The following is a 27,843-nucleotide window of genomic DNA, read 5'->3' on the forward strand; positions in this document are numbered from 1 at the left end:
TTTTAGTTTGCTGGATTGTTTTTTAATGGAAGCTGTGATCAGAGTTACAGTTGAGGCCTGAATGAGGACAGCAATACACAACAAATATTGGTGCAAAATACTGGGAGAATCCAACCTCCTTTTAACAGGGAGAATGCAGGATGGGACTTCCTCTGGTGCTGAGAGAACATCACCTTAGATGCATCACCCTTCCTCGCCCGACTGTGACAGCAAGGGGGTAAACAGTTTAACAGGTTACAGTCCCTAAGTAAGGGTTCTGTCAAACAACAGGACAGCTGCCCTGAGTAAAGCTGGGCCTTCCAAACTGCTGACTAGCAATACTGCAGAAAATGCTGCGTAAGAGACAGACATGGGGAGAGGATATTTTATTGACTGGATACCAATGGGGACAGAGAGGCTGGGACTTGGCCACGACTCCTTAAGGGCAGGGATTGGATATTCGGCCCATGAAGATGATGGTGTTGATGGCAACTTCCCGGATGAGGAGCAGAAAGGGCCTGTTAGCATTGAAGACCATTTTGTTCATGGGAAATGAACGCCCCGAGATCATGACTACGGTAGAAGCTGCTGCCTCACTGCCTTCCTCATTCACCTGCCGATCAGACAGAAGATGGGATTAACATATAGTCCTCACGTACACAGGGCAGATGTGCATGTTGCAGCACCCCCTTACTTCCAGGTTGGCTGGGAGTGAATGAGAGAAAAGTCAGTCACCTGGCTGTGAAACGCTCACTCCCACTTGTGAGAGGAGCGGCACGTTGGGTGCAGAGCTCCCATGCCCTGCTGGCTGCAGGGGATACACCAGGCTTCTCCACATGGTACCACAGAGCACCCGCCCCCTCTGCTACAGTTAACAGAGGATTTTCAAGGAGCTGTTTTAAAAGGGTTCCCCCATTTTTTTATGGATCTGAAGCACACAGAAGAATACCCAAGCATCATTTTATGTGAAAGTCATGAGACAGTCCTTTACACCTGGTTAACACTCCATGCATCCGGACCTAAGAGGCCAGATTTTCAAACTCATCTGCTTCCAAACTCTGATGCGTATGTGTAACCCCATGATTTCCAGCACATGGGTAAGTATGGTCCTGTGCAAATCGCAAGGGCCTATGCATGACTGAAAAACAGGCCCACAAACCACCTGTGCTATTCTCGTCAATACACGGACAATCCTGCAACAACAGGGGGATGAGGGACTAGTGCCCAGACTCTCAAAGGTTCTTGGGCACTCAACTCCTACTGGTTTTGGTGGGAGTTCAGCGCCCGGGTACTTTTAAGAATCTGAGCCTAGCTGACTTAGATGCATCCTTCTCTGTCTCTAGATTCTCCTAAGTTCTAAATCTGCAACATTAGGTGTGGAAGCAAGACCAGCATCACGATCACTGGCTACTGAAATTTTTTAAGCAAGTTTTATTGTTAAGTAAAAGGATATTTGTTGTCTCATAACTTCCCAGGACAAACAACTTTAATATTAAAGCAGCAGGTCAAAACCGTCTAACTAAAATGATGACATTGAATTCGTTGCCCTGCCAAAACCCTGGATTCTCTGCCCCACCCCCTTTCTTTGGCAGCCAGCCTTACAGGGTATTTCTTGTATAGGCCCAACAATGCTGTAGGGGTCTGATCCAAAGCCCTCTGAAGTCAATGGGAAGACTTGACTTCAACAAGCTTTGGCTCAGGTCCTAGGTTCTTTACAGACTCCAAACCACACATTCTACTTTGTGCTGTTGGGCTTTGGAATTCAATTGTTGGTGGTTTTGGTGCCTTATCTTCACCTGCCACAGACTGGAACCCAGAAGAGTCACAGGCTTAGATTGGAAATTAGTGGCACAATTTTAAGTTTATCAGAAGGGAGAGAAGGGAAGGAAAAGGTTTTTGCTGCTGTTAAAAAGACTAAACAAAAAGTTACATTAAAAGAAACAAACCACAGGAGAGTACTGGAAAGCAAGGCTTACCTCAAGGAAGGCTTTGTGGAAAGCATCAGACACATACAGGTCTGTACGGCCCTCTGCAACTATGCCTAAAAAAACAAACAAACCAACAAGCCATAAACAGACAGGGAACTTCAAGAACAGCTTTTTGAGAAGACAATACCCCGAGCACCAAAACATTTTGCTCTCACACCAGAGGGAGTTTGAGGCAGATGATGACACTAATGGGGAAAGGGCAAATGAAATGAGGACAAGGGTCAAGCTAAAGATCCAAATTCTGCCCTGCTGCCATTGCATTGGGCCCACAGTGACTTCAGTGGAAATCCTAAGTGTTCGTATATAAGGGTAGATTTGGGCCCTTAGCACTGAATATTTTGCAGGCAAGTTTAGTGCTGGTGGAAGATGCCAGTCTGACAATTTCTCTGTAGATTCAACCCTGACCCAAACAGGCCACCCCTAGGATCAGCGGGGACTTTGCCCCAGTGGTGACACTGGATTTTGTGATCAGGACACTTGTGCGCAGCTCAGTGGAGAAGCCACTACAATTCTAGCACTGCTTTAAAATACTTGGCCCCTCTCCACAGGGTGCTGCTTCATTTCAGTTCCCTGCCCCTGCTCTCAGTGTGGGAACCTGACAGGACTGACCTGGCAGCTTGGCACTTTCAGGGCTGAAGAGATCCACCAGCCCCATGTGCTGCAGCTTCTCCTTCAGGCTGAAGTTGTCTTCAATGCGGAAGCGGGGGAGGTAGACAGAGAGCGAGATCTCCTTCATAGAGCCCAGCCAGCTCTGCAGCTGCTCTGGGGTCAGGTTCCGCTCCACTTCTCCAAGAGAACTGCCCATGGTGGGCAGGATGAGAACCATGGTGATGTCATCCCCTTTGTACGGTAGCTCCAGCACCTGCACATGGTCGCTGGGGACGGTGACGTGACGGAACTTTTTCTCCTGGTACATCATGGGGGTGGTACAGATCTGGCCATCACTTCTATAGAACTTATCCCTTTTTGTGTTCTGAGCAAGGAACTGCGATTTCCAGTGCCCCTAGGGGACCATGGTAAGACAGACAGTCATCAGCCACAGATGAGAGAATCCGAGCCCCACGGCCCAGCGCATGCTGAGCCATGGGGAACCAGTGCAGTTCTCTCCCCTCTTCGGAAAGGGACACTCTCTGGATCATCATTGGCTTCCCATTTGTTACTAGCAGTACCTCCTGTTTTTCATGCTAGAGATGGGCAGGACGAGGGGCAGTTTTGGCTGTTGCAAAACTTCAATAAGGATTCCATTTTTCATGAGCAAACCGAGATCAAGGTCCCAATCAACCTGAATTCCCCAAAGTTTTGTGAGAGAAGGAGCTGGCTCCCCACTGTTGTGATGAATAGTGCTTTGGATTTCTGTGGTGAACAATGAGGTTAGCCTCTCTACCTCCTCCCAACCCACGGTGGGGAGGGGGCTATGGATAGGAAAACAGACACAGAGAGGCTAAGTGACTTAGGTGACACCACATAGCAGCTCAGTGGCAGAGCTGGTTAGGGAACGGACAACTCCCCTATCCCAGAAGGATGCTCTTCAGCCCCCCCCACTACCTCCCCGAAACAGAATTAACGTACAGAACTCACTGGCTTGTCCCCAGTTGTGATGATTGTTGACTGTGCATCTCAGCCCAGCTCGGGCAATGAAATCAGACCAGTCATATGTACATTCTGGGCTGCAGAATTTGGAGCTAGATTCAAATTTCAGACCCTTTCCATATCTTAAGGGTGTTTGGATCTGGGATTTTGGCACAACCCAAATAAAGGCCAGCCAAAGAATTCTGCTCTGGATTCCAGACCTCTCCCCACAACACACACAGATCAGGGATGGGAAGGTCCAGGTTTTTGGTTTGGTTTGCATCCCTCTCTACCTTATACTGAACTTCACTTTTCAGTCCTCTGTCCCAATGTTGGTGTGTTTGGGTTTTCACTGCTGTTCCCTGTTTGACTCTCACACGAGTCATCACAGCTGACAGGTCTGAGCCAGCATCTTCATTTCTTAAAGCTTCAGTGTGTCTGAGTTAGGAGAATGATCTACTGACTTCTCATCACCTCACCCAAAGCCTGGCTGTAGACCCCCTCTCTCCCTAGGGGAGCAGATTTCCCTAGGGTTGTTTCCTGTACCTTAAAGTAAATGGTGTTGACCAGCACCAGGACAGTGAGGTCATCAATGCCTCCCTCAGGGATCACATCAGTAATTCGCTTCTCAGTTTTATTAGCGATCCACTCATTAATTAGAGTCCTGGACTGCTCCGGCTTTTCCTGGAGGAAGGAACCCAAAACAATAAATTATATGGGGGATTTTCAACACCCCATTGTCTCTCTCTGTAGGAGGCAGCCACCAATAATTGGCGGGACATGTTCCCAGTGCAGACCATGTGTTCCGAGCACTGTGCTGCAGTACTCAGAAGTCAGAAGCTTGTAAATGGATAAACCAGAATCTGAGCTTAATGCAGGTTTGGTCACTAGCAAACCTGTGCTGCATTCAAGCACACTCAGTCACATGCAGCCCTGTGCCCCTGGTTCACAGCACCCATTAGGCCGCTCCAGCGAGGTGAGGGAGAGAGTTTATCAACAGCACAAGGAATTGGAAAGGGATAGAAACTAAAGTCCTTCGGACTCACTTTGAAGTTCAAAGGCCAGAGTTTGGCTCCGTAAACCACCTCACTGATGTTCTGGTAGGTCTCATTGAAGGTCAGAGATTTCTCCCCAAAGAGACGATTGGCCGACACCAGCTCTGAGGATTTGTTGGCCTTCTTATAAAGCCGGCAATTCAGCTTGGCGAAGAAGAAGTGGATCTGATCAGATGTCTTCTCTGAAATAGTGTCAAACCGGAAAACCTAGGGAACCAAAGGAGTGAGAAGGAATCCCAGACCTGGCTCCCCATTTCCTGTAGCGACAGGCTGATGACCGCTCATTAACTCCACAGACACAGGACCACTCACTCTGGAGTTGATGAGAGCTCTTGGTTTGTTTGGTTTTATTCACATGGAAGCAGAGATAGGCCTGATCCAACCCCCTGGATAGGGTCTGGAGATTTTAGATCTGTGGAGTTTAGACACATCCACAAACTTTGCAGCTGAGCCCCCCTCTCTCTCTCTCCATGAAAGCTGGGTGCAGTTGTGCAGAAACAAGACTTTGAAATGTCCAGAATACAAACACCATTTAACAAAGAAAAATGTCTATATAAAAATCATACGGCTGCTCCTCTTTCTCCTCCTCCCCTTCAAAGCACAGATGTCTCCCCTCCCACGCTCAGACTATACCCTACCCAGCCTCCTCCCCAATTGTCTCTTTTGCCTGATCCCTTCTCTCTACCCTCTTAAGCCTCTACCTTACATTAAGAACAGCCTCACAATTCTCGTTCACCAACCATCCTCCCTCTCTCCTTTCAGGAAGTGAATGGAGCCCTTATGGCTGCTGCACATGGAATCAGGAGACCTGGATTCTTTTAAACCCTGGGCATTAGCCTGGGAAACTGGGAGACCCAGTTTCAGTTCCCAGCTCTGCTGCAGGATTCCTGCATGACTTTGGGCAAGCCACTAAGGGTTTGTCTACCCAGGAAATGTTTCTAGTTATACCACCAGTATAGTCACACCACTGTAATCATACCAGTGTAATTACAGTTTCAGAGTAGCAGCTGTGTTAGTCTGTATTCACAAAAAGAAAAGGAGTACTTGTGGCACCTTAGAGACTAACCAATTTATTTGAGCATAAGCTTTCATGAGCTACAGCTCACTTCATCGGATGCATTCAGTGGAAAATACAGTGAGGAGATTTATATACACACACAACGTGAAAAAATGGGTGTTATCATACACACTGTAAGGAGAGTGATCACTTAAGATGAGCTATTAGCAGCAGGAGAGCGGGGCGGGGGGGGGGGGCAGGAGAAAACCTTTTGTAGTGATAATCAAGGTGGGCCATTTCCAGCAGTTAACAAGAACATCTGAGGAACAGTGGGGGGGGCGGGGGGGAGGGAATAAACATGGGGAAATAGTTTTACTTTGTGTAATGACCCATCCACTCCCAGTCTTTATTCAAGCCTAAGTTAATTGTATCCAGTTTGCAAATTAATTCCAATTCAGCAGTCTCTCGTTGGAGTCTGTTTTTGAAGTCTTTTTGTTGTAATATTGCGACTTTTAGGTCAGAGAGCGAGTGACCAGAGAGATTGAAGTGTTCTCCGACTGGTTTTTGAATGTTATAATTCTTGACATCTGATTTGTGTCCATTTATTCTTTTACGTAAAGACTGTCCTGTTTGATCAGTGTACATGGCAGAGGGGCATTGCTGGCACATGATGGCATATATCACATTGGTAGATGTGCAGGTGAACGAGCCTCTGATAGTGTGGCTGATGTGATTAGGCCCTATGATGGTGTGCCCTGAATAGATATGTGGACACAGTTGGCAACGGGCTTTGTTGCAAGGATAGGTTCCTGGGTTAGTGGTTCTGTTGTGTGGTTGCTGGTGAGTATTTGCTTCAGGTTGGGGGCTATCTGTAGGCAAGGACTGGCCTGTCTCCCAAGATCTGTGAGAGGGATGGGTCGTCCTTCAGGATAGGTTGTAAATCCTTGATGATGCGTTGGAGAAGTTTTAGTTGGGGGCTGAAGGTGACAGCTAGTGGCGTTCTGTCAGAGGCTCGTTCACCTGCACATCTACCAATGTGATATATGCCATCATGTGCCAGCAATGCCCCTCTGCCATGTACACTGGTCAAACTGGACAGTCTTTACGTAAAAGAATAAATGGACACAAATCAGACGTCAAGAATTATAACATACATAAACCAGTCGGAGAACACTTCAATCTCTCTGGTCACTCGCTCTCTGACCTAAAAGTCGCAATATTACAACAAAAAGACTTCAAAAACAGACTCCAACGAGAGACTGCTGAACTGGAATTAATTTGCAAACTGGATACAATTAACTCAGGCTTGAATAGAGAGACTGGGAGTGGATGGGTCATTACACAAAGTAAAACTATTTCCCCATGTTTATTCCCCACCCCACCGTTCCTCAGACGTTCTTGTTAACTGCTGGAAATGGCCCACCTTGATTATCACTACAAAAGGTTTTCTCTGCCCCCCTCTTCTGCTGGTAATAGCTCATCTTAAGTGATCACTCTCCTTACAGTGTGTATGATAACACCCATTTTTTCATGTTCTCTGTGTATATAAATCTCCTCACTGTATTTTCCACTGAATGCATCCGATGAAGTGAGCTGTAGCTCACGAAAGCTTATGCTCAAATAAATTGGTTAGTCTCTAAGGTGCCACAAGTCCTCCTTTTCTTTTTACCAGTGTAATTATCCATGTGGACATGCTTATTCAGGCATAAGAGTCCACCTGGGGTGTTAAACCAGTGTAACAATAGTGGTTTAAATTCACATCTCCTTGTTTACACCAGTATAACTTTCCCAGGCAAAGCCCTAACCTCCCTGGGTCTCGGTGTCCCTTCTGAAAAGGGAGAACAGCACTTCCCTATCTCACAGGCGCGTTGGGAGGATAAATATATTAAAGATTGTGAGGTGCTCAGATACGACAGTAATGGGGGTGCATCTAGGTACTTTAGACATATGACTCTGCTACAGAGGAAACTGGTGTCAGCCGAAGGACTAGCACATCTGGCTCACAGTCCTGTGCCCAGAGCACACCTCTCACTTGGTTAGTCAAAGCGGAGCAGTACAAGCAAAATGAACAAGCTAGAATCCCAATTATAATTGGGGGCTCAAACAATCTGCCATTCGGGTAATGGGTGGATCTTGTTTCTGGAACTGCTGCTTTGTTACAGCCCATGCAATCATTTACTCATGAGGCAGGAGCCCTTACCTTGCTGCAGTAACTTCTGCTTAGAGATCTATTGCCAAATAAAAATGGGCACAAGCCATTTATATTCTCAGCTGCACTCCCCTCCATTGTTTTCTATCCCATGGAGCTTTCATACACGCTATGGAGGAGCCCTCTGAAAACTAACACTGCCATGGCCCCAGTAGGGAACTAGAGACCCTGAAAGTCACAAGATTTACAGTCTAGTGACACATGCCTAAAAGTGCCCTTTTCTGGCTACTGTGAGAACCAGAAAACCTGCTCCTCACTTCGACTGCCCTGTGTCAGCTTTATTGTCAGACTTTCCAAAGAGACACTCATGCTGATAGAAGCTCATTTCACTCAGGCCACCCGAGAGTCACCACCCGGCAACAACTGGGTGCGGATCTGGAGAATGCCCTTGAGCTGGCTCCAGGGAGATGCCTCAGGCACCTTTTCATTGATTCATATTTTTGCTAATGGGTTTCCTAGCAAAGTGAAGACACTGAGCCTATCTTGCTAGTCTACTGCAAATGGTGCTAGCTTAGCCTGCACATGTGAGCTCACAAGGGGCTGAATCCAGCCACGTTAGCATCAGTGGGGCTTATGCCATTGACTTCAATGGGAGCTGGATCACCCTGAGGTTCATTAGAAGCACACTGGTGGGACCACTCCGTGGTTAGCACCATAGATTTCCCTAGGGCAGGCACAGACTGTGATAACTGCACTGAGGATCTTCTAAGTGCCTTGAGATCAGTAAGGACTCAGCTTCCTGGATATTGGGTGATGCTGTGAATTTATGATGTCTGAACTCAGAATTTAGTCTGTGGTCTCCACCCATCTTATTCATTCCAGGAGGCAGCCTTTGTCCGGCAGCATTTCCATGGAGCGATAGGAGAGTTCTTTTCCCTTATCCGGAGAGGGGCATCCTGAGTTTGGGCTGCTGTAGGAAGGGGGAGGAACTCTAACACTAACCCCATGCCCAGGTTTCATTTGGTTTCCCTCAGTTTTCAGCACAAGGATGATCTATCCCTGCATGTTAACATTGCCTATCTACACATTGTCAGGTCCACTAGGAGCCAAGTATTTGCCTTCTCCTCGGTGCCCCTTGAAGAGTTTCCCGCTCCTCCATATGGAGCCAACAGGCCCGAACCTAGAGTGCAACTGAAGAATTTACTTCAACAATTGGAGCTACAGGAGTTGGGATTCCCAACAGACCAGAGGAAAGCCAGCCTGGAGCTTCCTGCAGTGCTCTCCACGAGGACAGGTGTCCTGACAAGGGGCTTGTTTAGCCAAGAGGTCTTTCTCTCTAAGCAGGGAAATGTCCTGAGTGAAGGAGCCCTAGAGAGAGCTTTATCACCAACAAACAGCTGGCAGCCAGCCTTTAGTAACCTTGCCCTAACTTCAGTTGCTAGGATAGCAACTAGAAGAGGCTGAGGTGGTGCCACTCACCTCCATGAGCTGCTGGAGGGTGTTACCGCAAGCACCGAGTTTGGTCATTGCAAAGGCTGTGGAGATGCTGAGGGGTGACATGAAGATGTTTTCATTGTCATTCTTGGAGTCTGCCAGGTATTTGTAGAATTCCGTGGCGAAGCGGGTGTTGGCCTTCGATAACTCCCAGACACGAGGATTAGTAGATTCTGGGATCTTCTCCTTCATTTGCTCCGACCCTAGCCCCTCGCTCACCTTCTCAGGGTTACGGTAAATGCACATGGGATTCACTGGGATGTCCCTTGGCTTTGCAGTGCAGATATCTTCCACAGGGTGGTACTGAGGAGTTACTGCACCCCAGAGGCTGATGATCAACCACAGGAACATATGCATCCTCCTGAAACCAGAAAGAGAAGTTACAATCCAGCTGCAAGCCTTGCATGAGCCATCCCTCCAAATGGACTCATGGACATAACAGCCATTGTATCAGTCTCCTCTCCAAACTCACTAGTCCGACTGCAATCTTCATATGGAAATCATTCCATTCCTCAGGGCTGTCAATTAATCACAGTTAATTCACACAATTAACTTAAAACAATTAATTGTGATTAAAAAAATTAATTGCCGTTTTCATTGCACTGTTAAACAATAGAATATCAATTGAAATGTATTAAATATTTGTGGATGTTTTTCTACATTTTCAAATATATTGATTTCAAAAATTACAACACACAATACAAAGTATACAGTGCTCACTTTATATTATTATTTTTGAATACAAATATTTGCACTGTAAAAATGATAAACCAAAGAAACAGTATTGTTCAATTCACCTCATACAAGTACTGTAGTGCAATCTCTATTGTGAATGTGCAACTTACAAATGTAGATTTTTTTGGTTACATAACTACATTCAAAAACAAAAACAACGTAAAACTTTAGAGCCTACAAGTCCACTCAGTCCGACTTCTTGTTCAGCCAACTGCTAAGACAAACAAGTTTGTTTACATTTATGGGAGATAATGCTGTCCCCTCCTTATTTACAATGTCACCTGAAAGTGAGAATAGGCATTTACATGGCACTTTTGTAGCTGGTATTGCAAGGTATTTACATGCCAGATATTCTAAATATTCATGCGCCTCTTCATGCTTTGGGCACCATTCCAGAGGACATGCTTCCATGCTGACCATGCTTGTTTAAAAAATAATGCATTATTAAGTTTATGACTTAACTCCTTGGGGGAGAATTGCATGTTTCCTGCTGTTTTACACGTGTTCTGCAATACATTTCATGTTATATCAGTCTCAGATGACGACCCAGCATATGTTGTTCATTTTAAGAACACATTCACTGCTGATTTGACAAAATGCAAAGAAGGCACCAATGTGAAGTTTTTAAAGATAGCTACAGCACTCAACCCAAGGTTTAAGAATCTGAAGCACCTTCCAAAATCTGAGAGGGACGACGTGTGAAGCATGCTTTCTGAAGTCTTAAAAGCACAACACACTGATGTGGAAACTACAGAACCCGAACCACCAAAAAGGAAAATCAACCTTCTGCTGGTGGCATTGACTCAGATGATGAAAGTGAACATGCATTGGTCCTCACTAATTTGGACGCTGTCCTCTGGAAGCATGAAGGGACATATGAATCTTTAGCATATCTGGTACATAAATATCTTGCTACACTAGCTACAACAGTGCTATACGAATGCCCATTCTCACTTTCAGGTGACATTGTAAATAAGAAGCGGGCAGCATTATCTCCTGCAAATGTAAACAAATTGTTTGTCCAAGCAATTGGCTGAACAAAGAGTAGGATTGTGTGGACTTTCTAGGCTCTAAAATTTTAGAGTCTTTTGTTTTTGAATGAGGTTACAAATGTAGAATTCTGTACAAAAAGTAAGTTCAACTTTAATGATAAAGAGATTGCATTACAGTACTTGTATTAAGTGAATTGAAACATACTATTTCTTTTGTTTTTTACAATGCAAATATTTGTAGTTAAAAATAAATATAAAGTGAGCACTGTACACTTCGTATTCGGTGTTGTAATTGAAATCAAAATATTAGAAAATGTAGAAAACATCCAAAAATATTTAAATAAATGGTTTTCTATTATTAACCACGCAATTCATCACAATTAATTCTTTTAATCGCTTGACAGCTCTAATCTAAACATTTTCCTAGTCCTTAGCAAGAGATGAGCTCCATGCTCAGTCCCAGCTCAACTTTATGTTATTGAAAGTTACTAACATGGAAAATACCAAGTCAGCAGAGTGAGGGGACAGTAAAATGATCTTTTAGGCAGTCCTACAAGGTGTTAAACAGAGGTGCCCACCCAGTGCCAATCGCTGTTTGAGGAGCTCAATGCACTTTACATTCATTAACACTCACTGTGCCCCTGCAAGTTATGTCAGTATTACTGATCGGAAGATCAGGCCAAGCAGAAAAGGGGCTATCAGAATGTCATACTCAAGGCACAGGTTAGCCAAATAACTATTACTAACTGATGGTCACACCTCTGCTCGTGCAAGGATTATAAATCCCACCACTTCTTATGTTGCTCTGATCAGCAGTAGCATAGCAGCCCAGCCTAGCGTAGGCACAGTGGAATGCACAGTATTGGGTACACCTGTTTGTAAGGCTTCCATCACTATGGTTTCTACATGCATTTTTGCATGGCTTAACATTGGGTCTGATCAGATATCCTATGCACTGCAGCATACAGACCACGCTCCTGTCTAGCTTGAAAGACAAGGAATGGAGACTTGGCTACTTGCCCAGGACTCAATACTCCATAAAGAGCCTTTGCAAAAAGATGGATCTCTCTTAGGTTTTCCCACAGTGCCCATGACCACAGTAACCCAGCATGGCATACTTTATGGCTAGGTGCAAGCTGAGATGCATTTATCTTGGGTGATTCCATAGATATGGTTCCACTACCAGGAAAGCGCAGCCTCTGGCAGTACAATTTTTACTCAAAGGCATTTAGATAAAATGGTATTGGGAAGGAAGCGTGGCTTTGTGGTTAACATGGTGGCCTATGACACAGGAGATCTGGGTTCTATTCCTCGCTCTGTCACAAATACTGTGCGTGACCTTGTGCAAAAATCACTTCCTCATCTAGAAGGGAGCTAATAATCCTTTCTCCGATCCTTTGCAGTCTTGTCTCTTTAGACTGCAAGTTCTCCAGGGCAGAAATGACCTTGTTAGGTGTCTGCAGAATGGCTAGCACAATGATCTTGCTTGAGGGTGGTAGCCGTTTTTATTATTTACATAATAATAAACAATGCAATGGTGACAAGTGCTACAGAGAGACCTAGAAACAGAATGAAGAGCGGCAGGTGAATAGCCAGGAAAGCTACCCACAGTGCTACGTTCTGAACGTTTCATTCCCAGTGGGAGCAATGAGTAAGGGGTCAAGGCAAAATTGAGATCTGCACCCAAGGGTCTCTGCTGTGTACATGGACAGCCAGACCTGCTGTTGCTTTCCTCACTTTTAGCCTACCATCTTCACTGGAGAAGGTTTTTCTGAGTATTATAACTGCTCCTCCAATATTGTATCAGTGACTGATTTTGCATCATATCTCCCATTTCAGGAAGTTAGGAGGAGCAGCAGCATGCTGAAGGTCCCAACTCACCTCTCAGTCAGCTGCAAGGACAGGGTTATTTACAGGCACAGATATGCTGTCTCTGACAGCCTAATGTCCAAATTTTCAAAGCTAAAAGCCCTTGTAAAGACACGTGCCTTAGTGCCTATCATCATAGTGTCTAGGCATTGCTTTTTCCATAACCAGGCTATAGCTCAGATGCATTCTTCAAGAGTCAAAAAAGCTAACAGAATGTTGGGAATCATTAAGAAAGGGATAGATAATAGGACACAAAATATCATATTGCCTCTATATAAATTCATGGTACACCCATATCTTGAATACTGCGTACAGATGTGTTTGGCCCATCTCAAAAAAGATACATTGGAATTGGAAATGGTTCAGAAAAGGGCAACAAAAATGAATAGGGGTATGGAACAGCTTCCGTATGAGGGAAGATTAATAAAACTGGGACTATTCAGCTTGGAAAAGAGATGACCTAAGGGGGCGGGGGGAATAGGATAGAGATCTATAAAATCATGACGGGTTTGGAAAAAGTAAATAAGGAAGTGTTATTTACTCCTTCTCACAACACAAAATTTGGGGGTCACCAAATGAAATTAATAGGCAGCAGATTTAAAACAAACAAAAGGAAGTATTTATTCACACAACGCACAGTCAACCTGTGGAACTCCTTGCCAGAGGATGTTGCGAAGGCCAAGACCATAACAGGATTCAAAAAAGAACTAGATACATTCATGGAGGATAGGTCCATCAATGGCTATTAGCCAGGATGGGCAGGAATGGTGTCCCTAGCCTCTGTTGGCCAGAAGCTGGGAATGAGTGACAGCTGATGGATCACTTGAGGATTACCTGTTCTGTTCATTCCCTCTGGGGCACCTGGAACTGGCCACTATCAGAAGACAGGACACTGGGCTAGATGGACCTTTTGTCTGACCCACTATGGCCTTATGTTCTTATGAGTGAATTCCACAGTCATGGGGCCACCCCTGGCAATACAAACTTTACTGAAAGGTGCTCAGATATCATTGCAAATGGCATGCATGCAAACCTAAATAGAGCAGAGAAGATTGGCTGGTCCTGCCTTACACCACGAGAGAACTGAAAGTGGTCATGTTTTAAACACAGATGGTGGAATTCTAGTCTGACTGCAGTCAGTGGCAAAACCCCCACAGGTAAGATTTTTTTGATTTTTTTTTTTGCTGGTGTGGGAGGGTCAGGTAGAGAATTGCTTAATCAGCTCAAAACTGCCAGGCTCCAAGCAGTCTCTTGCATTGTTCATGGGAAGTTCAGGAGTCAACACCCAGAACGCACTTTAGAAACAACCTCCTCCTCCCCCACCAGAATCAGGGTCTACAATCCCAGTAATTTTCCACTCCAGTACCTTTGCTCAACAATGTTGTCTTCTGACAAGGGCAGCTTTCATTAGTGTTAAAAATGTATGGCTAACTCTCTAACAAACATGCTCCCTCCACAACATGCACTAAGTCATCAGTCACTATTATTGGCTCCGAGTGCTTGAAAGCTGAACAAATATTAAAGAGTGTAAGCCTTTGTGGAATTGCTCCCACCAGAGCTTTTCTCTTGTGAAATTCCCAGGAAAAGGAGGTGCCCCTCTGAGGCACATAGCCTATTAGAGAGACAAGTGAGAGAAAGCCAGGACTTTCCAAGCCTCCTTGAAACAATTTTGCCCCACTTTACAGTTTAAGAAGTGAAGGGTTTGCAGGCATTCTAGTGAGCAGCACATGGCGTAACCAGGATCTTTAGGAAACCTAGATGGAACTCTACAAAAACAGCCCCTCAGCACGACAGTCAGGGATTCCTGTCAGACAAGCAATCCAGCAGTGGCTGGAGTTTTTAAGTTTCTACAAAGTAGGATGAGTCCATAAGAAACTATGTTAATGAACATGAAAATCTCATTGGAAGCAAGCAGGACTGTGGAACCAATTCCTCTTACCTTGTGGTGTCTCAGATTCCTCGCCTACTGGACGTGATCTGCAACGTAGTGACAGGCACGCTTGCTTTAGAGCAGGGGGAAAAAAAATCAGACACAAAGCTAGTCAATAGTAGCTTCTACACTGAATTTCTGCCAGTCCACCAGTGCTCAGTCAAGTCAGGGGAGAGAGGGAGGGGAGAGGTGGGATGTTGAGGTCAAAGGTTGATGACCAACTGTGGAAGGTTAAGCAAAGAGTTGAACAAAGCAATGTTTGATCTGAAAAAGGTTTTAAAGTTCAGTCTGAGGAGGGAAAGTTTGGTCACCTTCTCCACATACACTCCAGGGCTCCCCAATTCTGGCTGATAAAACACACAGACGGAAGAAGGAAGAAACATCAGGTAATTGGTTTACATTCACCAGATATCATTTGTTGGCCTTTTAACTGAGAATAACTTTCAACATAGCCAAAGGAAGGACTGGTCATGGCCACTTCCCCTTAATTCATTGGGAATGTGTATTTCCTACCAGGACAAGAAAAGTACATTTGTATTACCAAGAAATTATCAACCTGTCCTGCAGCAAAGGGCTAAGAGCCTGGCCCAATGCACCCTGAAAGTCACAAAGATTCCCACTATAGTGGGTGTTGGAATGACACCAATTAGAAAGTTAAGGCTGCGGCAGAATTGCGATAAAAAAAATATCCACGTACGTAGGGCAGCGTACATTAGCAGAAGGTAGACTATAGTGCAGATTCGGGGCCATCTAGCCAGGATACAAGCCTCTCTCTGCTCCAAAAGTGATTTGATTTTTAAAACTGACAGCATGCAGGGTTGTTGTAGCCATGTTAGTCCCAGGATATTAGAGACACAAAACGGGTCAGGAGCTCTCTTTCAGTGGACCAACTTCTGTTGGTGAGAAGCTTTCGAGTTACACAGAGCTCTTCAGTCACCTTCTCTCTCTAGGCTCTTACAGTGCTTTGTTGGATCACAGAGTCACTGCAGCTGGGGGAGGCCCAAAACACAGAAGACATATGTCAAGACTGCATAGGCACTATTCCTGTGTCTGACACAGTAAATGCATTGTTTCAGAGGAACAGCCGTGTTAGTCTGTATTCGCAAAAAGAAAAGGAGTACAATTTAAATTGGTTAGTCTCTAAGGTGCCACAAGTACTCCTTTTCTTTTAGTAAATGCATTAAATCAAATATCGTTTACTTTTTGTCTGGTTCTATGGAGCAGGCAGTTTTTGTCCTGATGACATGCTCTGTTGCACTGGGCAGGTGTTGGCATCTCAGGTTCCTCAAGTGAGAGATGAAACTGGTGACCCACTCACACTCTCACCTGATGGCAAAGGTTCAGAAGCATCAGCCATACTGCTGTAAAGGTCTCCCACCTTCAACTCTAAGGAGAAAAGTCACCATTCACAACAGAGAAAATAAGAGGCTTTGCAGGTCTACCCCACTACAACTGGGAAGAGCAGACAGGCCTCTAGTGTGTGTCACTCTCCTTGGCAGACTGCCTTTTGAAATATTACAAACCTTTGGATGTGGCCACACTTTTGAACAATGCACAGAGCACCATGTTGGCCCCAGTGACATCAAGGAGGGTGTTGCACATGAGGTAGTGGGGTGTGTGCGTGCGCCTCAGTTTCCCCATCTGAAAGTTGTTTTACGCTTGGCAGAGCCATAAAGAACCTATTTTGGGTGGCTTATGGGTAAATCGACAAATGGGGTGGGCTGTTTCAGAGCACAGTAGTAAGGCTTTCACAGTCACTCCTCACGGGAGGAGAAAAGAAAGAGGTATTGAAGGATATTTGAGGAGGCTGTAGGAACAGTGGCCATGCTTTCTAGCACAGCAACACATTGCCAGGTTCTTGCAGGGAGCCATAGACAGGGAGACTCCAGGAACATCAGAGGAATCCAGCATTTAGAGCAGAGAACTGGGATTCAAGCAGCCCCATGCTCCAGCCCACTGCAACAGATTCCCTTGGTTGCTTTTGGATAAACATGACCTCTGCCTCAGTTATCTCATCCATAAATGGGGAGAATAAATGCTCTCTCTCGAAGGAATAAGGTAGGGGTTAATTAGGGTCCGTAAAGCACTTTGAACATGGAAACTGCTAATCCTCAGGGCAACCACAGATGCCTTCCTAAGGGATCAAACAGATTAATCACTTACTGTAGTTCTAAAAGAAGATCCCAAGTTGTTTTTCCACTTAGGGTGGTCTCCCCAGCATCCTGGGACCCAGACTATTTGGGATGAGCAGCACACCTTTCAGCACAGTGCACTCTGAGCGTTAGTCACTCCACAGGAGTTTATGCAATCTGAGCATTACAACAACAGGCTGAGAACAAATGGATTTACGACGGGACCTTAAATGCAGTCACAGCCACTACCAGTCGCACAACAAAATGCGCACGACATGGGATGAATGACGACTGGGGTGCAACGTTAAAGATGAACGTAGCATACACAAATATCTGAGTGAGTTGCCAGTTACAGGGGCTGCCCTTGGTTTGTGCTGAATGGGGTCAGGTAGGACAAGACAGAATTTTCACTGAAGAAAGAACTTGCTCCACACACTTGATGTCCCCCGCCCTCAAGAGGTCTAAAATCTGCGCCTATTGTAGGTTTGCTAAAGCCAACAAGCAGCAGGGGGCAGGGTGTGAAGAAGAGAGTGCACAACCACCACAGGTTGGGGGCCAAGCTTACTCTCATTCTGAAGCAAATGAACTAAAATACGTATTTCAATGAGGTCAACTGCATTACAAACCTAAGACTGCCAGCCCTGCACTTCTAGAACACAGGCTCTTTAAACAATAAAGGATTGTCTCAAATATCCGTTTTTGTGCATGTCTGGAGGACACACAATGAACAAAAATCACTCTGCGCAAAGGAGAGGATTCGAGGTGAGTTACCACTGTGCCTGAGCCTGCCATGACTCCCTGACCAGAGAGGAAAGGGAAGAAGTCTTCAAAAAGGGGCACAGGCTTCTCTGCTCAGATACTGGGCAGCTCCCTACCCTGCAGGATTCTAAAGGCTGTACTGGAGAAAGAGCTTCATGATTAACAGGATCACATCACACAAACTTAGGTGACCACACACTTCAATCCCGAGAGAAAATGAGAGATATTTCAAATGTGTTCTCCATTAGTTTATCATTTAATACAAATGCTGACAGAAAAGCCGAAAAGACCTTATTGACACTTCCATCTGTTTACAAACCCCAAAATGAATCACCCCCTTTCTACTTGTTCAAATAAATCCTCCTTTAGGAGCCTTAAAAACTATGCTGGAGCAACATGAGTCTGAGTCAGTTTCAAAAGGGAGGAAGGAAACAGCATTTCATCATGTTGCATTTTTTATAGAACCACCATACACACACAATAGGTTTGTTTTTTAATACAAAAGTGAAATCAGAAATGCAAAGCAAACCAATTAAAATCGCAAGGGAAAATATTAACTTTCCAACCAGACACCCTCTTGGTTTTAGTATCGGTCAACCCCCTTCTTCCCGTCAACATAATATGCAGAAGGCTTTTACTTTTAAATTTCAATTTCAGAATACTGTGAGAATTAAAACACAGGGGAAGGAAGAAAAGGCAAATTGTGCTGTCTCCCCAAAATGGCATGTAGATACCGAACTCACACTGAAAGACACCTAACTACCATACATGCCTTTCAATAACTCCCCCAAGCCAAACCTCCATGTACCAGATTTCAGTTTCCCTGTGTGCACGCAGAATTCACAATTTTGGAATTCTACCCACATGTTCTATTTAATCTCTACTCTTTAAAAAGAGTGTTTTGAGCTGTACAAACAGTATTTATAATAATCAGCAAGTGTGGAATGTGCTGTCCCTTTAAGTCTCAGGACATTTTTTTTCTTGACAGGGAGGAAAAAAGGGGAAAAGCAACAAGAGGCCACTTCAAACAAAAGAAAGACAGACAGACATTTTGTTCAACGCTGACCTATAGGAATGGCATACAGGCATCCTTACTTATCCAAAGTACTAAATAAGTTCAAGAAGTCATTCATGACTCGACTCAAATCTCACGGTCTCCTTTATTATCCTATTTTTGTTTAATTTTATTTTAATTTTTTTTTGTTAAATATACCTCTGCAGGGCACAATCACATACAATCAATACGATTGGTAAATTACACAAGCTCTATCCCAAGCATATATGCACCAATGTTAAAAAGTTATTTTTAAAAAACCAAAACAAAAAAATAAAATAAATTCCACCCAAAAAGGTGATAATGACTGCAGAATGTCTCGGGGAGACCGGTATGAGCCTAAGAAACCAAAGAAAACTAGGCTTACAAATAAAAGTATTTCTGTAGAGAAATCCCACAACTGGAAACAGTTAGGTGGCTTCTGAAGTGGGAATGCATGTGGTTGTGTGTGTTCGGTCCCTTAACTGTCATAATCCTCCTCCCCTCCCCCCCACACCTAATACCCACTTCCCCATAGAGTGGAACAAAATGGGAACAGAGCTCTTCACATTACTATCACCGGTTATCAAAAGCGGAAAAAAATAAAATAAACCAAGCTACAGTGTAGCTGATAAGCTGACCTTCAAGGAAAGCTCCTCTTAGCACAGAGGCTGCTTACCTGGCAAGCAGAAGCCACAGGGAAGGCAGAAATTCCTTACACTAGAAAAGCTAAAAGTCTCATGTTATTGGCTATTTTGTCCACATTGCAACTGCCCACTTAGGAGAAGCTGCAAAGGAATGGCATAAAAATTATTAATGGATCGGCTATGTTACTTGGGGGGTTATTTCTCCTCTCCTGACTCAGGCTGTTTTCTGCATGCAGAGAAAGTTTCTGCTACCTCTAATAAAAACTAGAAAAGAGCTCACTGCATAGGTCCAGTTGTGGGATCTATCCAGTACACAATCTGGTTTGGATGCCAAAGACTTGTGAGTACTATCTGCCACAAATTAACAACAACTTTAATGTTACAGAGAAGCAAATGATTTTTAGTTTATACCATAAACATCAAATACATCACAGGATTTTGTTTTTTAGTTACAGATACATATACATATTTCAGTATATCTAATACTTTTTCTTTTCATGGACTGCATCTCCCTTTGGTTGTACTTTCCCCAAGACAAAACTTTTTTTCTATTTTTAAGTTGATACTGCTGTGTTTTCCTTTTGGCCAAAAAACTTTCAGAACCAGGAGGAACTGGTTACGTAACTCCAGATCTATTGGGTAAAAGCGTCCAGAATCTGGTGGCTGGAGCTCAACACCTGAATGGAAGATGTCTGATTTTCAGAGGGGCTGAGCATCTGCAGCTCCTAATGGACTTAGAGGTTAATTCTGTGGAAGCTGCAGGGGCTCACTAGCACTGAAGCTCAGACCACTTACTCAGGTGGCTGAACTGTCAACATCCAAGTTGGGACATTTTGGCCACAGTGTTACGAAGTCCCACCTGCACTGGGAGGCTGTTGAGAAGGAAGTCCAGTGTACACAGAGGAAGAACCGAGTTCTTCATGCACTTCTTCATTAGAAGACTTCAAAGAAAGCTCCACTCTCTCTGCTTACAGTGTTCAGAGTTCCCATGGCATGAAACAGCTCTCACCACTTATTCAATCATTTTAAATGACATTAAATGCTCCTTTCCCCTCCAATTAGGGTCCCATCTACATCACAACAATCAACTGCTTCCAAGGATGAGGCATGATCAAAGACACAGATAACACCTGTTTTTTTACTATGAAGTAGAACCTGTGTCAGGAGACTCTGTTGGAATAAGGTCCCCCAGACCAGTTGACTTGACAGGTAACTCAACTGGCACTTAAGCCTCTTCCCAGTATCTGCCATTTTGTCAGAAAGCAAGTAGTTGATGGCATCAGTATTTAATTTTTATATTTCATATTAAAGTTACGGTGAGACAAAATCAGTTTCAATGTCATATGAACCATCTTGGCCATGTACTCACATACTGCAAAGGACACAAATGTCACTTCTCAGCACCAAGGCTGTCTTTAGAAGGTGGCTCAGAAGTGCTGATTGATTTTTAATATAAATTGAGATTATATTTAGCATGACCGGCCTTTCACCAGGTCAATGTCTGAATCACTATGCTGAACAAGACAGGGAAAGCATTTTAGTATGTTAAAGGGATGTATAATCTTGTGGACAGTAGTATCAATCACTGTCAATACTGCCAATATTCGGAGGTGGGGCAGAAAGTGTACATGTTTTAGAGACAAGGGGAGAAGAAGGGAATCAGTATAATGGATGGTTAGGTAGGTGAAGTCATGCCAGTTATTCTGCCTGCTCATTTAAACTACTCTATGTACTACTTCACATTCAAACAGCTTTTGCACGGATTTGTTTTCCCTTTGTTAAACAGAGGATGCTAGCGGGCAGCACTGCTACTCAATGCTCTCATTTTTAGCACTGAATTTCTTGGGCTTTTTTCTTGAAGTTTAAGTCAATTTTTGACTGAAGACAGCTTCTTGACAAAGTGCTCCCTCTTCAAAAAGCTGCCCTGAGGGTTGGTACTTATCACTGACCTGTGGCTGTCAGAATATTTTTAAAAGCTCCACACTTTTGTGAATGGGAACAGCAAGAAGCTGAGGGTTTTCTGATTACTTTTACTGTTTAGATATTCCCCTCTGAATTTCAAAAGCATAAACTGGCAAGAGATTTCAGTGAGCCCACTGAAAGTAGTAAAAACAAACAAACAAACAAAAAAAAACAGCTTTACTGTATATCAAACTCAAAACCCCAATCTACTTCTTTGCAGTTCAGTGAGTTTGTCACAGATATTAAATGCTTGTTCTCAGTAGGCAACCATGTCCTTGCATGAAGTATTTGTACTGTATTTGATTTAAAGCAACGGTACAGCTCGACAGGAGTCATGTCAGTCTCACTGGACTTCCTTAGAAGTCAGCAAAGATTCACGTTTGCAGCAAACTAGTTTTTAGAAATTTTAATTTTAAATCCGCAAAATCCAACATGTTAATCAAGGAATAATTTTCATAAACATGGCTTTTTAAACTATGTAAACTTCTAAGTGCCTTCTCTGCTACCTGTAAATTAGCTGAGAGTGTGCATGGGAGTGGATGAAAGAACAAGTATGAAAGTTAGACTCCAAAATATATTAGGTGCTTAAACACACCATTTTCAAATTGTGTAACTAGATGAACTGAAGCCACCTTTTAACATATGTTTAAGGCTTGACAATCATTAACTGTGCAAACTGCTACCAGGAGAATACAGTCAACTCACAAAATTCTACAAATATTTGACTATCAAAATGGCTATCCTGGGGGGAAAAAAGGTGAAAAAAGTAAAGCACAAGTCTTTGGCTCTCCTTTAAATAAAAACAGCAGTTTACCACGTTTATACAGACCCCCTGTTTGCCTACCAGTAGGGGCAATATCACATTTGTGCATCACTGAGTAATAACACCATTAGAAAAGGCAACTTCACAGAAGTTATTGGCTAAGCGAATTCATTTGAATGCTCTGTTTTGAGGCAGCAAGCTGTCACTGTTGCACAATCAGGGAGGATGATGGGCAAGCCAGAGGGGTGGACTAGAGGGAGATAACAAGGGCCAGTAGAACCTAGAGAGCTGAAGAATTTGAGGTTAAAGTGGTAACAGGACTACATGTATGAAAGGTGCTTAGATCCACAGGATTTCTATTTTGAAATGGTGCAGGGCAGCCTACAAACAGCCAGAAGATAAGGATATAGATTTCGACAATTAAGATTGGGGAACTGGGGCACATGTAAGAAGGAAAGAACCCATGATACTCCAGGAAAAATGAAATTGTTTATACTCCTAGTGGGTCAACTATTTGTGTCTGACATTGTGAAGACTAGCGTACTATTTGAAGTGTCTCATTTTCAGGGCTCCGTGTATATTATGGTTGAAACTCTGCTAGCAACAAGCAGTCAAAGGTTCGATCTACACCAGCAAATTTACCCTACTTGCCATACAACATGATAGTGTCCCAACAGTATTCCAACACTGTTCTTGCTGGAGTAGATGGGACCAAGCCAGGCTGTAGCAGTTTCATTTAACTGAACTGGACAGTGTCCTGGTGTAACAGGGACAGGAACAGGACACAGAAATGAGTGAGGCAGTAAACATAGCTTGTCTATGGGAATGTAGGTTATCTGCTTTAACAATCAGTCCTTGCACCTGAAGAGTAATGGGTTCTCTCAGCTCTGCTGGCAGGATTTTTCCACAGAAAGTGGATTTCAGATACTATCTTCATGAAAATTTAAAGCCTTTTTCTGGTTCCCTATTTCCACTAGTTTTATCACCTAAACTTCTCCAAAGAAGCACAGGGAAAGAGCAAGAGCAGGAGAAAAAGGAAACAAAGCCAAAATCAATAAGATTTGCACATATTAAACAGACTAGTTAACAAGCCAAACGACAATGTTGAGCAAACAGGGCATTCACCCGGAGAGACTGATCAAAACAAGGACACTATGCACAAAAAGTACAGCACAAACGGGTGGAAAAACAACATAAAGGTACTCTTTCTAATCCATAGGTTTAGGAGCATTTACCCTTGCTGACCTACATGTAGTGATCTGAGTAGTTCTTACTGTAGAATTTTTCTTTCCCTGGTTTAGAGAGAAGAGGGTCAGTTTTGAACTGGAAATTAAACTAGTTGGCACAACAGATAATGGGCCATAATTTTTTGCTCCCTCCAGATTTTCTTCCTACGGCGGAGGAGAATGTGCCGTAGCATGCAATTTTTATTTTGATAATTTTAATTACTTTATGTAAAGAAGAGTTTTCTAGTCAAAAGTAGAAAATCTGGCATTCTGCACTTGCCCTCCTAGATTAGGATACTGCACTAAATTATCTTGACTAAAATGAGCGTATGTTTACATTTACACAGCAAAAAAAAAAAAAAGGTTCTTAAAAATAACACAGTCAAAGCTGACCTGGTGTTGGTGACCTTCACTTCAGGAGTAGAGACCACAGCATGGGTCCCTGAATCAGCTCACTCACCAGCATGCTGTCAAGACAGCGCACTGAGCCAACCCTAACAGGGAGAAGAATGGAACAGAAATAATCTCTCAGCGAAGCCAGTCCAGTCCTCCTAAACCGGAAGGATGGAGACCATGATCAAGGAAGGGGTAGGGTGTAAACATGTGTGAGTGGGAGAAATAGTGCAGCTGGTGAGAATCCAGGGCAGAGAAGAGTCCTCCCCACAAATCAAGGGAAAAAATAAACAAGCCTCAAAACTGCTTTCCTTGGCAATTCTGAGGCCAAAGTTCAGCTAAGAGTGAAATAAATGTGCACGAATGCACGAAGAGTGTGGCTGTGTGCCAAAAATGCTTTATCTTCATTCAGTGCTTCTACCTCCCTATCAGACATTTGATCAGAACAGCTGCGCTCATGTGAAAAAATTCTTAAAACATACCCAATATATATACAGATATAACTATGTATATATGTATATATATATTTATATATATAAATTTTTATTTAAATAAAAAAGAAAGCTCGAATCCCAAGCCAATATGTGTATCAAATCCTTGACCAGCCAGGTCTGTAGGGCATAATCAAATTCAATGTGAAATAGTATATAAATGCGGTGCCTTGACTGGGCAAATTAAATAATCGCTACTCAAAAGAGTCTTCTGTTTGGACACTCTACTGGTAGGCAATATAGTGGGACTGTATCTTCCCCCTCCCCCATTTTGTTTAAATTAATAGTATAATGGACGCAAAGCTTAGTCCAAGGTTCCTATGACCTCAGCAGGAGTTAAGGGTTAAGAAACAACTAAACAAGAAAAGTATTAACTCTTGCTTTTACCCAACCAAAGCAATGCAATAAATTTATTACATAACCAGTGCTTTCTGATTTAGTAGTTAATCCAGAAAGAAAAACAAAAAGTAGGCCACGGGGGCATGGAGGGAGGAACACTGAACAGACTCTTCTCCACTGAGTTTTCTATTCAGAAGGACTCAGTTCAGTGCAGGCAAAAAGAGTCAAAATACATGCAGCAAGAGCAAACCCTCCCTGATTTTTGTGCCTGTTAAGAGGAACTTTTCAGTGGAATGATACCACACAGAACTGAAAGGCCTGTGACTTCTTAAAACCTTTTCCATTCAAGTGTCAACTCCACCTACCCACCTCCATTGGGAGACTGAGCAAATGACATAGGTCACAAAAAATTCCTGGCTTTGAAGTATTCCAAATGCTTCTGGCAGGATTACTGCTGGACCTGAAGTGGCATTTCTGGATGCAACTTTTCTCCCACAGAGAAGAAATGCTCGCTTCTGAAAGGATTCCATGCAGCAGTGACAGGCAAAGCTCAAGAGCAGCAACTGGACTTCCAGACATTGCTGTCTAATTCTGGTATCCATGGGTCTTACCAAGCATTTACAACTACTTCTACACTTGCCCTCCTCTACTTTTGCTAAATGCCAAGTTTTGTGCAGGTAAACCAAAGTTCTCTTCCTCTTCCCATGAGAAGCCTTCACTGATACCACAAACAAATTTCAGGCCAAAAGTGGCAGATTATAAAATCAGAAGACTTCTATTTATATACAAGCCGCTCAGTAATTAGCGGTAAGGGGGAAAAAAAGCTATAATTGAAATAGTGTTTAAAACAGGCAAATGGAAGGCCTGTTCCAAAGCTCATAGAAATCAATGGAAGTTTCTTCACTGACTGACCTCAGTGGGCTGTGGATCGGGTCCGTAACAGGTAGTCCATGCTCTTTCTGAAGCAACCCTGGATACTATCATGATTGCAAGAGGCTGGGCTTCAAAAAAAGACCGTTTATAAAAGACTATCTTCCCATGCCCTAACAAAGGAAACTTCCATCCTTCTAAATAGTGGCTGATGAAAAAAGGTCTTTGCAAGCTAGTTTTCAGTTATTTTGCTTCCTTAAAATCTGTTCTCGCTCTTTTTATCTTCCTATTGCAAGGGATGGAAACTTTTTGGTACCTCTGTCATGTTGCTCAGTGACAACTGCTTGTTGGCCAAGCAGCTCAGGCTCAGGAGCTGGACAACTAATTTCTTCAATCTCTCTCTGAAACATACAGGTCTCAGCTAGTTGAGGCCCTCTGTCCTTTACTGAACTCTAATCCCAACCACAAAATACAATGTCATGATCAGTTCCTAGTTAAATAAATGTAATGTGCATACACTGGATTCCTTTTGCTACTGCTTAAATAATAGCCTTGGGGATACACGCTGCAGTGGGATGGATATTATGGAATGCTTTCACTGAGTTGAGACGATTGCATCAACTGTGGCTAAAAGCCAATGGTTATAAGTAGAAAGGTATTGTAAGCGTTGGAGAACGCCTAGTTACAAGAAATTCATTTTAAAAAAACCTACTCATGTTTGCTGCATGTTTTCTGACACTGCAATTCATCACCTCCCTCCATCCTATGTCCCTCATTCACCTTTAAATTCATATAAGGAGGCAGCCAACATTGTTCGGAGGTGAAAGGGAGCGGAGGTGGTAAGGAATTATACACTGGGTATGTAATAATACCAAAGTAAAAGAAAAAACCTACTTCATTAAGATCATACAATTAATCAAACAGAGTATATATATATAATATCTTTTTTTTAAAGCCCTGGGATCCAAGGCGTCCGAAGTTATTAAAATAAAGTTCATTCACAGAACAAAAACAAATTTAATCTGAATCGCTTGCAGATACTGCTAATTTTTTTTTAATTAAAAAACGCATTAATGTGAACTATGTGCAGGGTTTGTTTCTAGTAGTGGTGTTCGTGCACATTGCCTCCGGACCTCCTGCTGCTGCTGCTCCTGCGTTTCTCTGACCACCTTTAGAGGGAAGTGTGATGGAAGCTACCAACTCCTCCTCCTCAATAGAAACTCTTGGGGGATGCTTTCCTCACTTCATGGAGAAGAGGTGGGTGCAACTCCTGTTCTCTGGGAGTCCTGGTGGTCTCCTCCCCCTTCTGGATCCTCTGACAGGCTCAGAGATGTGGTCTTGTTTGATAGGAGGCTGATGTTCTCTTGCGACAAGACTGATCCATTTGGAACATCACTGTGGAAGGAAGGATGCGGAAGGAGAAAAGGAGGATAAACTGATTAAAAAAAACAAACTGTACAACAAGGCCCTGACTATCATTGCTGCGGTGTCATAATGACTATCTGTGACTATTTCATGAGATAGGCACAAGCTTGCCTTGTACAACAAATCTATTTACTTTCCATGAATACCCACCAGATCAGAAAAAAAAATATACATTAAGGATAGTGGAAAACAAACAACACTATAAAGGAAAAACTGTACAGTTTCTATAACAGCACTCGATAGTATCCATTTTAAGAAATACATATAAAATTAACTACCACTCAAATTATACATTGCATAAACAGAGTATTTAATGTAGCCCCCCCGCCCAAAATAACTTCCAGAACAGTTTTTCAAGATACTTGTCACTGTTTCATTATTTCCATAGCGCAGATGGAAATGGCCATTGTACTAATACTTCCCTCTAGTGGCTTCCGTTTCATGACGTAGAAGAGGGCAGATTGTGCAGGTCTGACAAAGGGTTAAGTGAGGACTCTACTAAAAAAAAAATTGTGAAGAAATCTTCATTTTATATTTTAACTGGCTAAATTACAAGAGGTTTGGCTACTTTTAAATTAATCATTGAATTTAATTTATGGACCTCAACTACTCTGAAGGTCTCTAATTTCTCTGGACAGCTAAATAATCTCTATGTTCCCTCCATTAGACTCCAACAAAGTCATGCTATTATCAGCAATTTAGGACCCTGCTGTCTTGACATTTGAGTCAGTGTTAGGATGCAAAAAATATTAATATTTTAGGTTTCAGAGTAGCAGCCATGTTAGTCTGTATTCGCAAAAAGAAAAGGAGTACTTGTGGCACCTTAGAGACTAACCAATTTATTTGAGCATAAGCTTTCGTGAGCTACAGCTCACTTCATCGGATGCAGCCGTGTTAGTCTGTATTCGCATCCGATGAAGTGAGCTGTAGCTCACGAAAGCTCATGCTCAAATAAATTGGTTAGTCTCTAAGGTGCCACAAGAACTCCTTTTCTTTTTAAGAATGTCTGAGGAACAGTGGGGGGTGGGAGGAGGGAATAAACATGG

General features: G+C 43.3%; 2 protein-coding genes across 9 annotated transcripts in view; both read right to left on the reverse strand.

Annotated features, from left to right (window-relative positions):
* On the reverse strand, positions 1 to 23,761 carry SERPINC1 (serpin family C member 1). Of its 2 annotated transcripts, none has more exons than XM_048859601.2 (7): positions 23,673 to 23,761; positions 9,217 to 9,592; positions 4,583 to 4,798; positions 4,083 to 4,220; positions 2,577 to 2,970; positions 1,956 to 2,020; positions 1 to 592 (listed from the first exon to the last, which is right to left on the reverse strand). In XM_048859601.2, exons 2-7 carry the CDS (start codon positions 9,586 to 9,588, stop codon positions 419 to 421), a joined length of 1,359 nt encoding a protein of 452 aa, XP_048715558.1. In that variant the 5' UTR covers positions 9,589 to 9,592; positions 23,673 to 23,761; the 3' UTR covers positions 1 to 418. The 2 variants fall into 2 exon arrangements, with proteins under 2 accessions (XP_048715558.1, XP_074987575.1); XM_075131474.1 differs by lacking the exon at positions 23,673 to 23,761 and adding an exon at positions 14,767 to 14,832.
* The window catches only part of RC3H1 (ring finger and CCCH-type domains 1), a 107,171-nt gene continuing 98,117 nt past the window's right edge, over positions 18,790 to 27,843 (reverse strand). For all 7 annotated transcript variants that reach the window (XM_048859594.2, XM_048859599.2, XM_048859597.2 and 4 more), the window contains one exon: positions 18,790 to 26,767. In XM_048859594.2, the coding sequence (XP_048715551.1) occupies positions 26,617 to 26,767 (151 nt within the window). In that variant the 3' untranslated portion in view covers positions 18,790 to 26,616. The remainder of the gene's footprint in view (positions 26,768 to 27,843) is intronic.

The sequence above is a fragment of the Caretta caretta genome, chromosome 8 (genome assembly GCF_965140235.1).
Source record: "Caretta caretta isolate rCarCar2 chromosome 8, rCarCar1.hap1, whole genome shotgun sequence".
NCBI classification, from domain to species: Eukaryota; Metazoa; Chordata; order Testudines; family Cheloniidae; genus Caretta; species Caretta caretta.

Bases quoted from the DNA above. Each gene is read 5' to 3' on its own strand.
- SERPINC1 (XM_048859601.2), bottom strand. From the start codon at position 9,588: ATGCATATGTTCCTGTGGTTGATCATCAGCCTCTGGGGTGCAGTAACT. The intron at 2,971-4,082 runs GTACAGGAAACA...ATGGTCCCCTAG, and splicing joins TCAACACCATTTACTTTAAG to GGGCACTGGAAATCGCAGTT. The intron at 593-1,955 runs GTAAGCCTTGCT...TCTGATCGGCAG, and splicing joins TCCACAAAGCCTTCCTTGAG to GTGAATGAGGAAGGCAGTGA.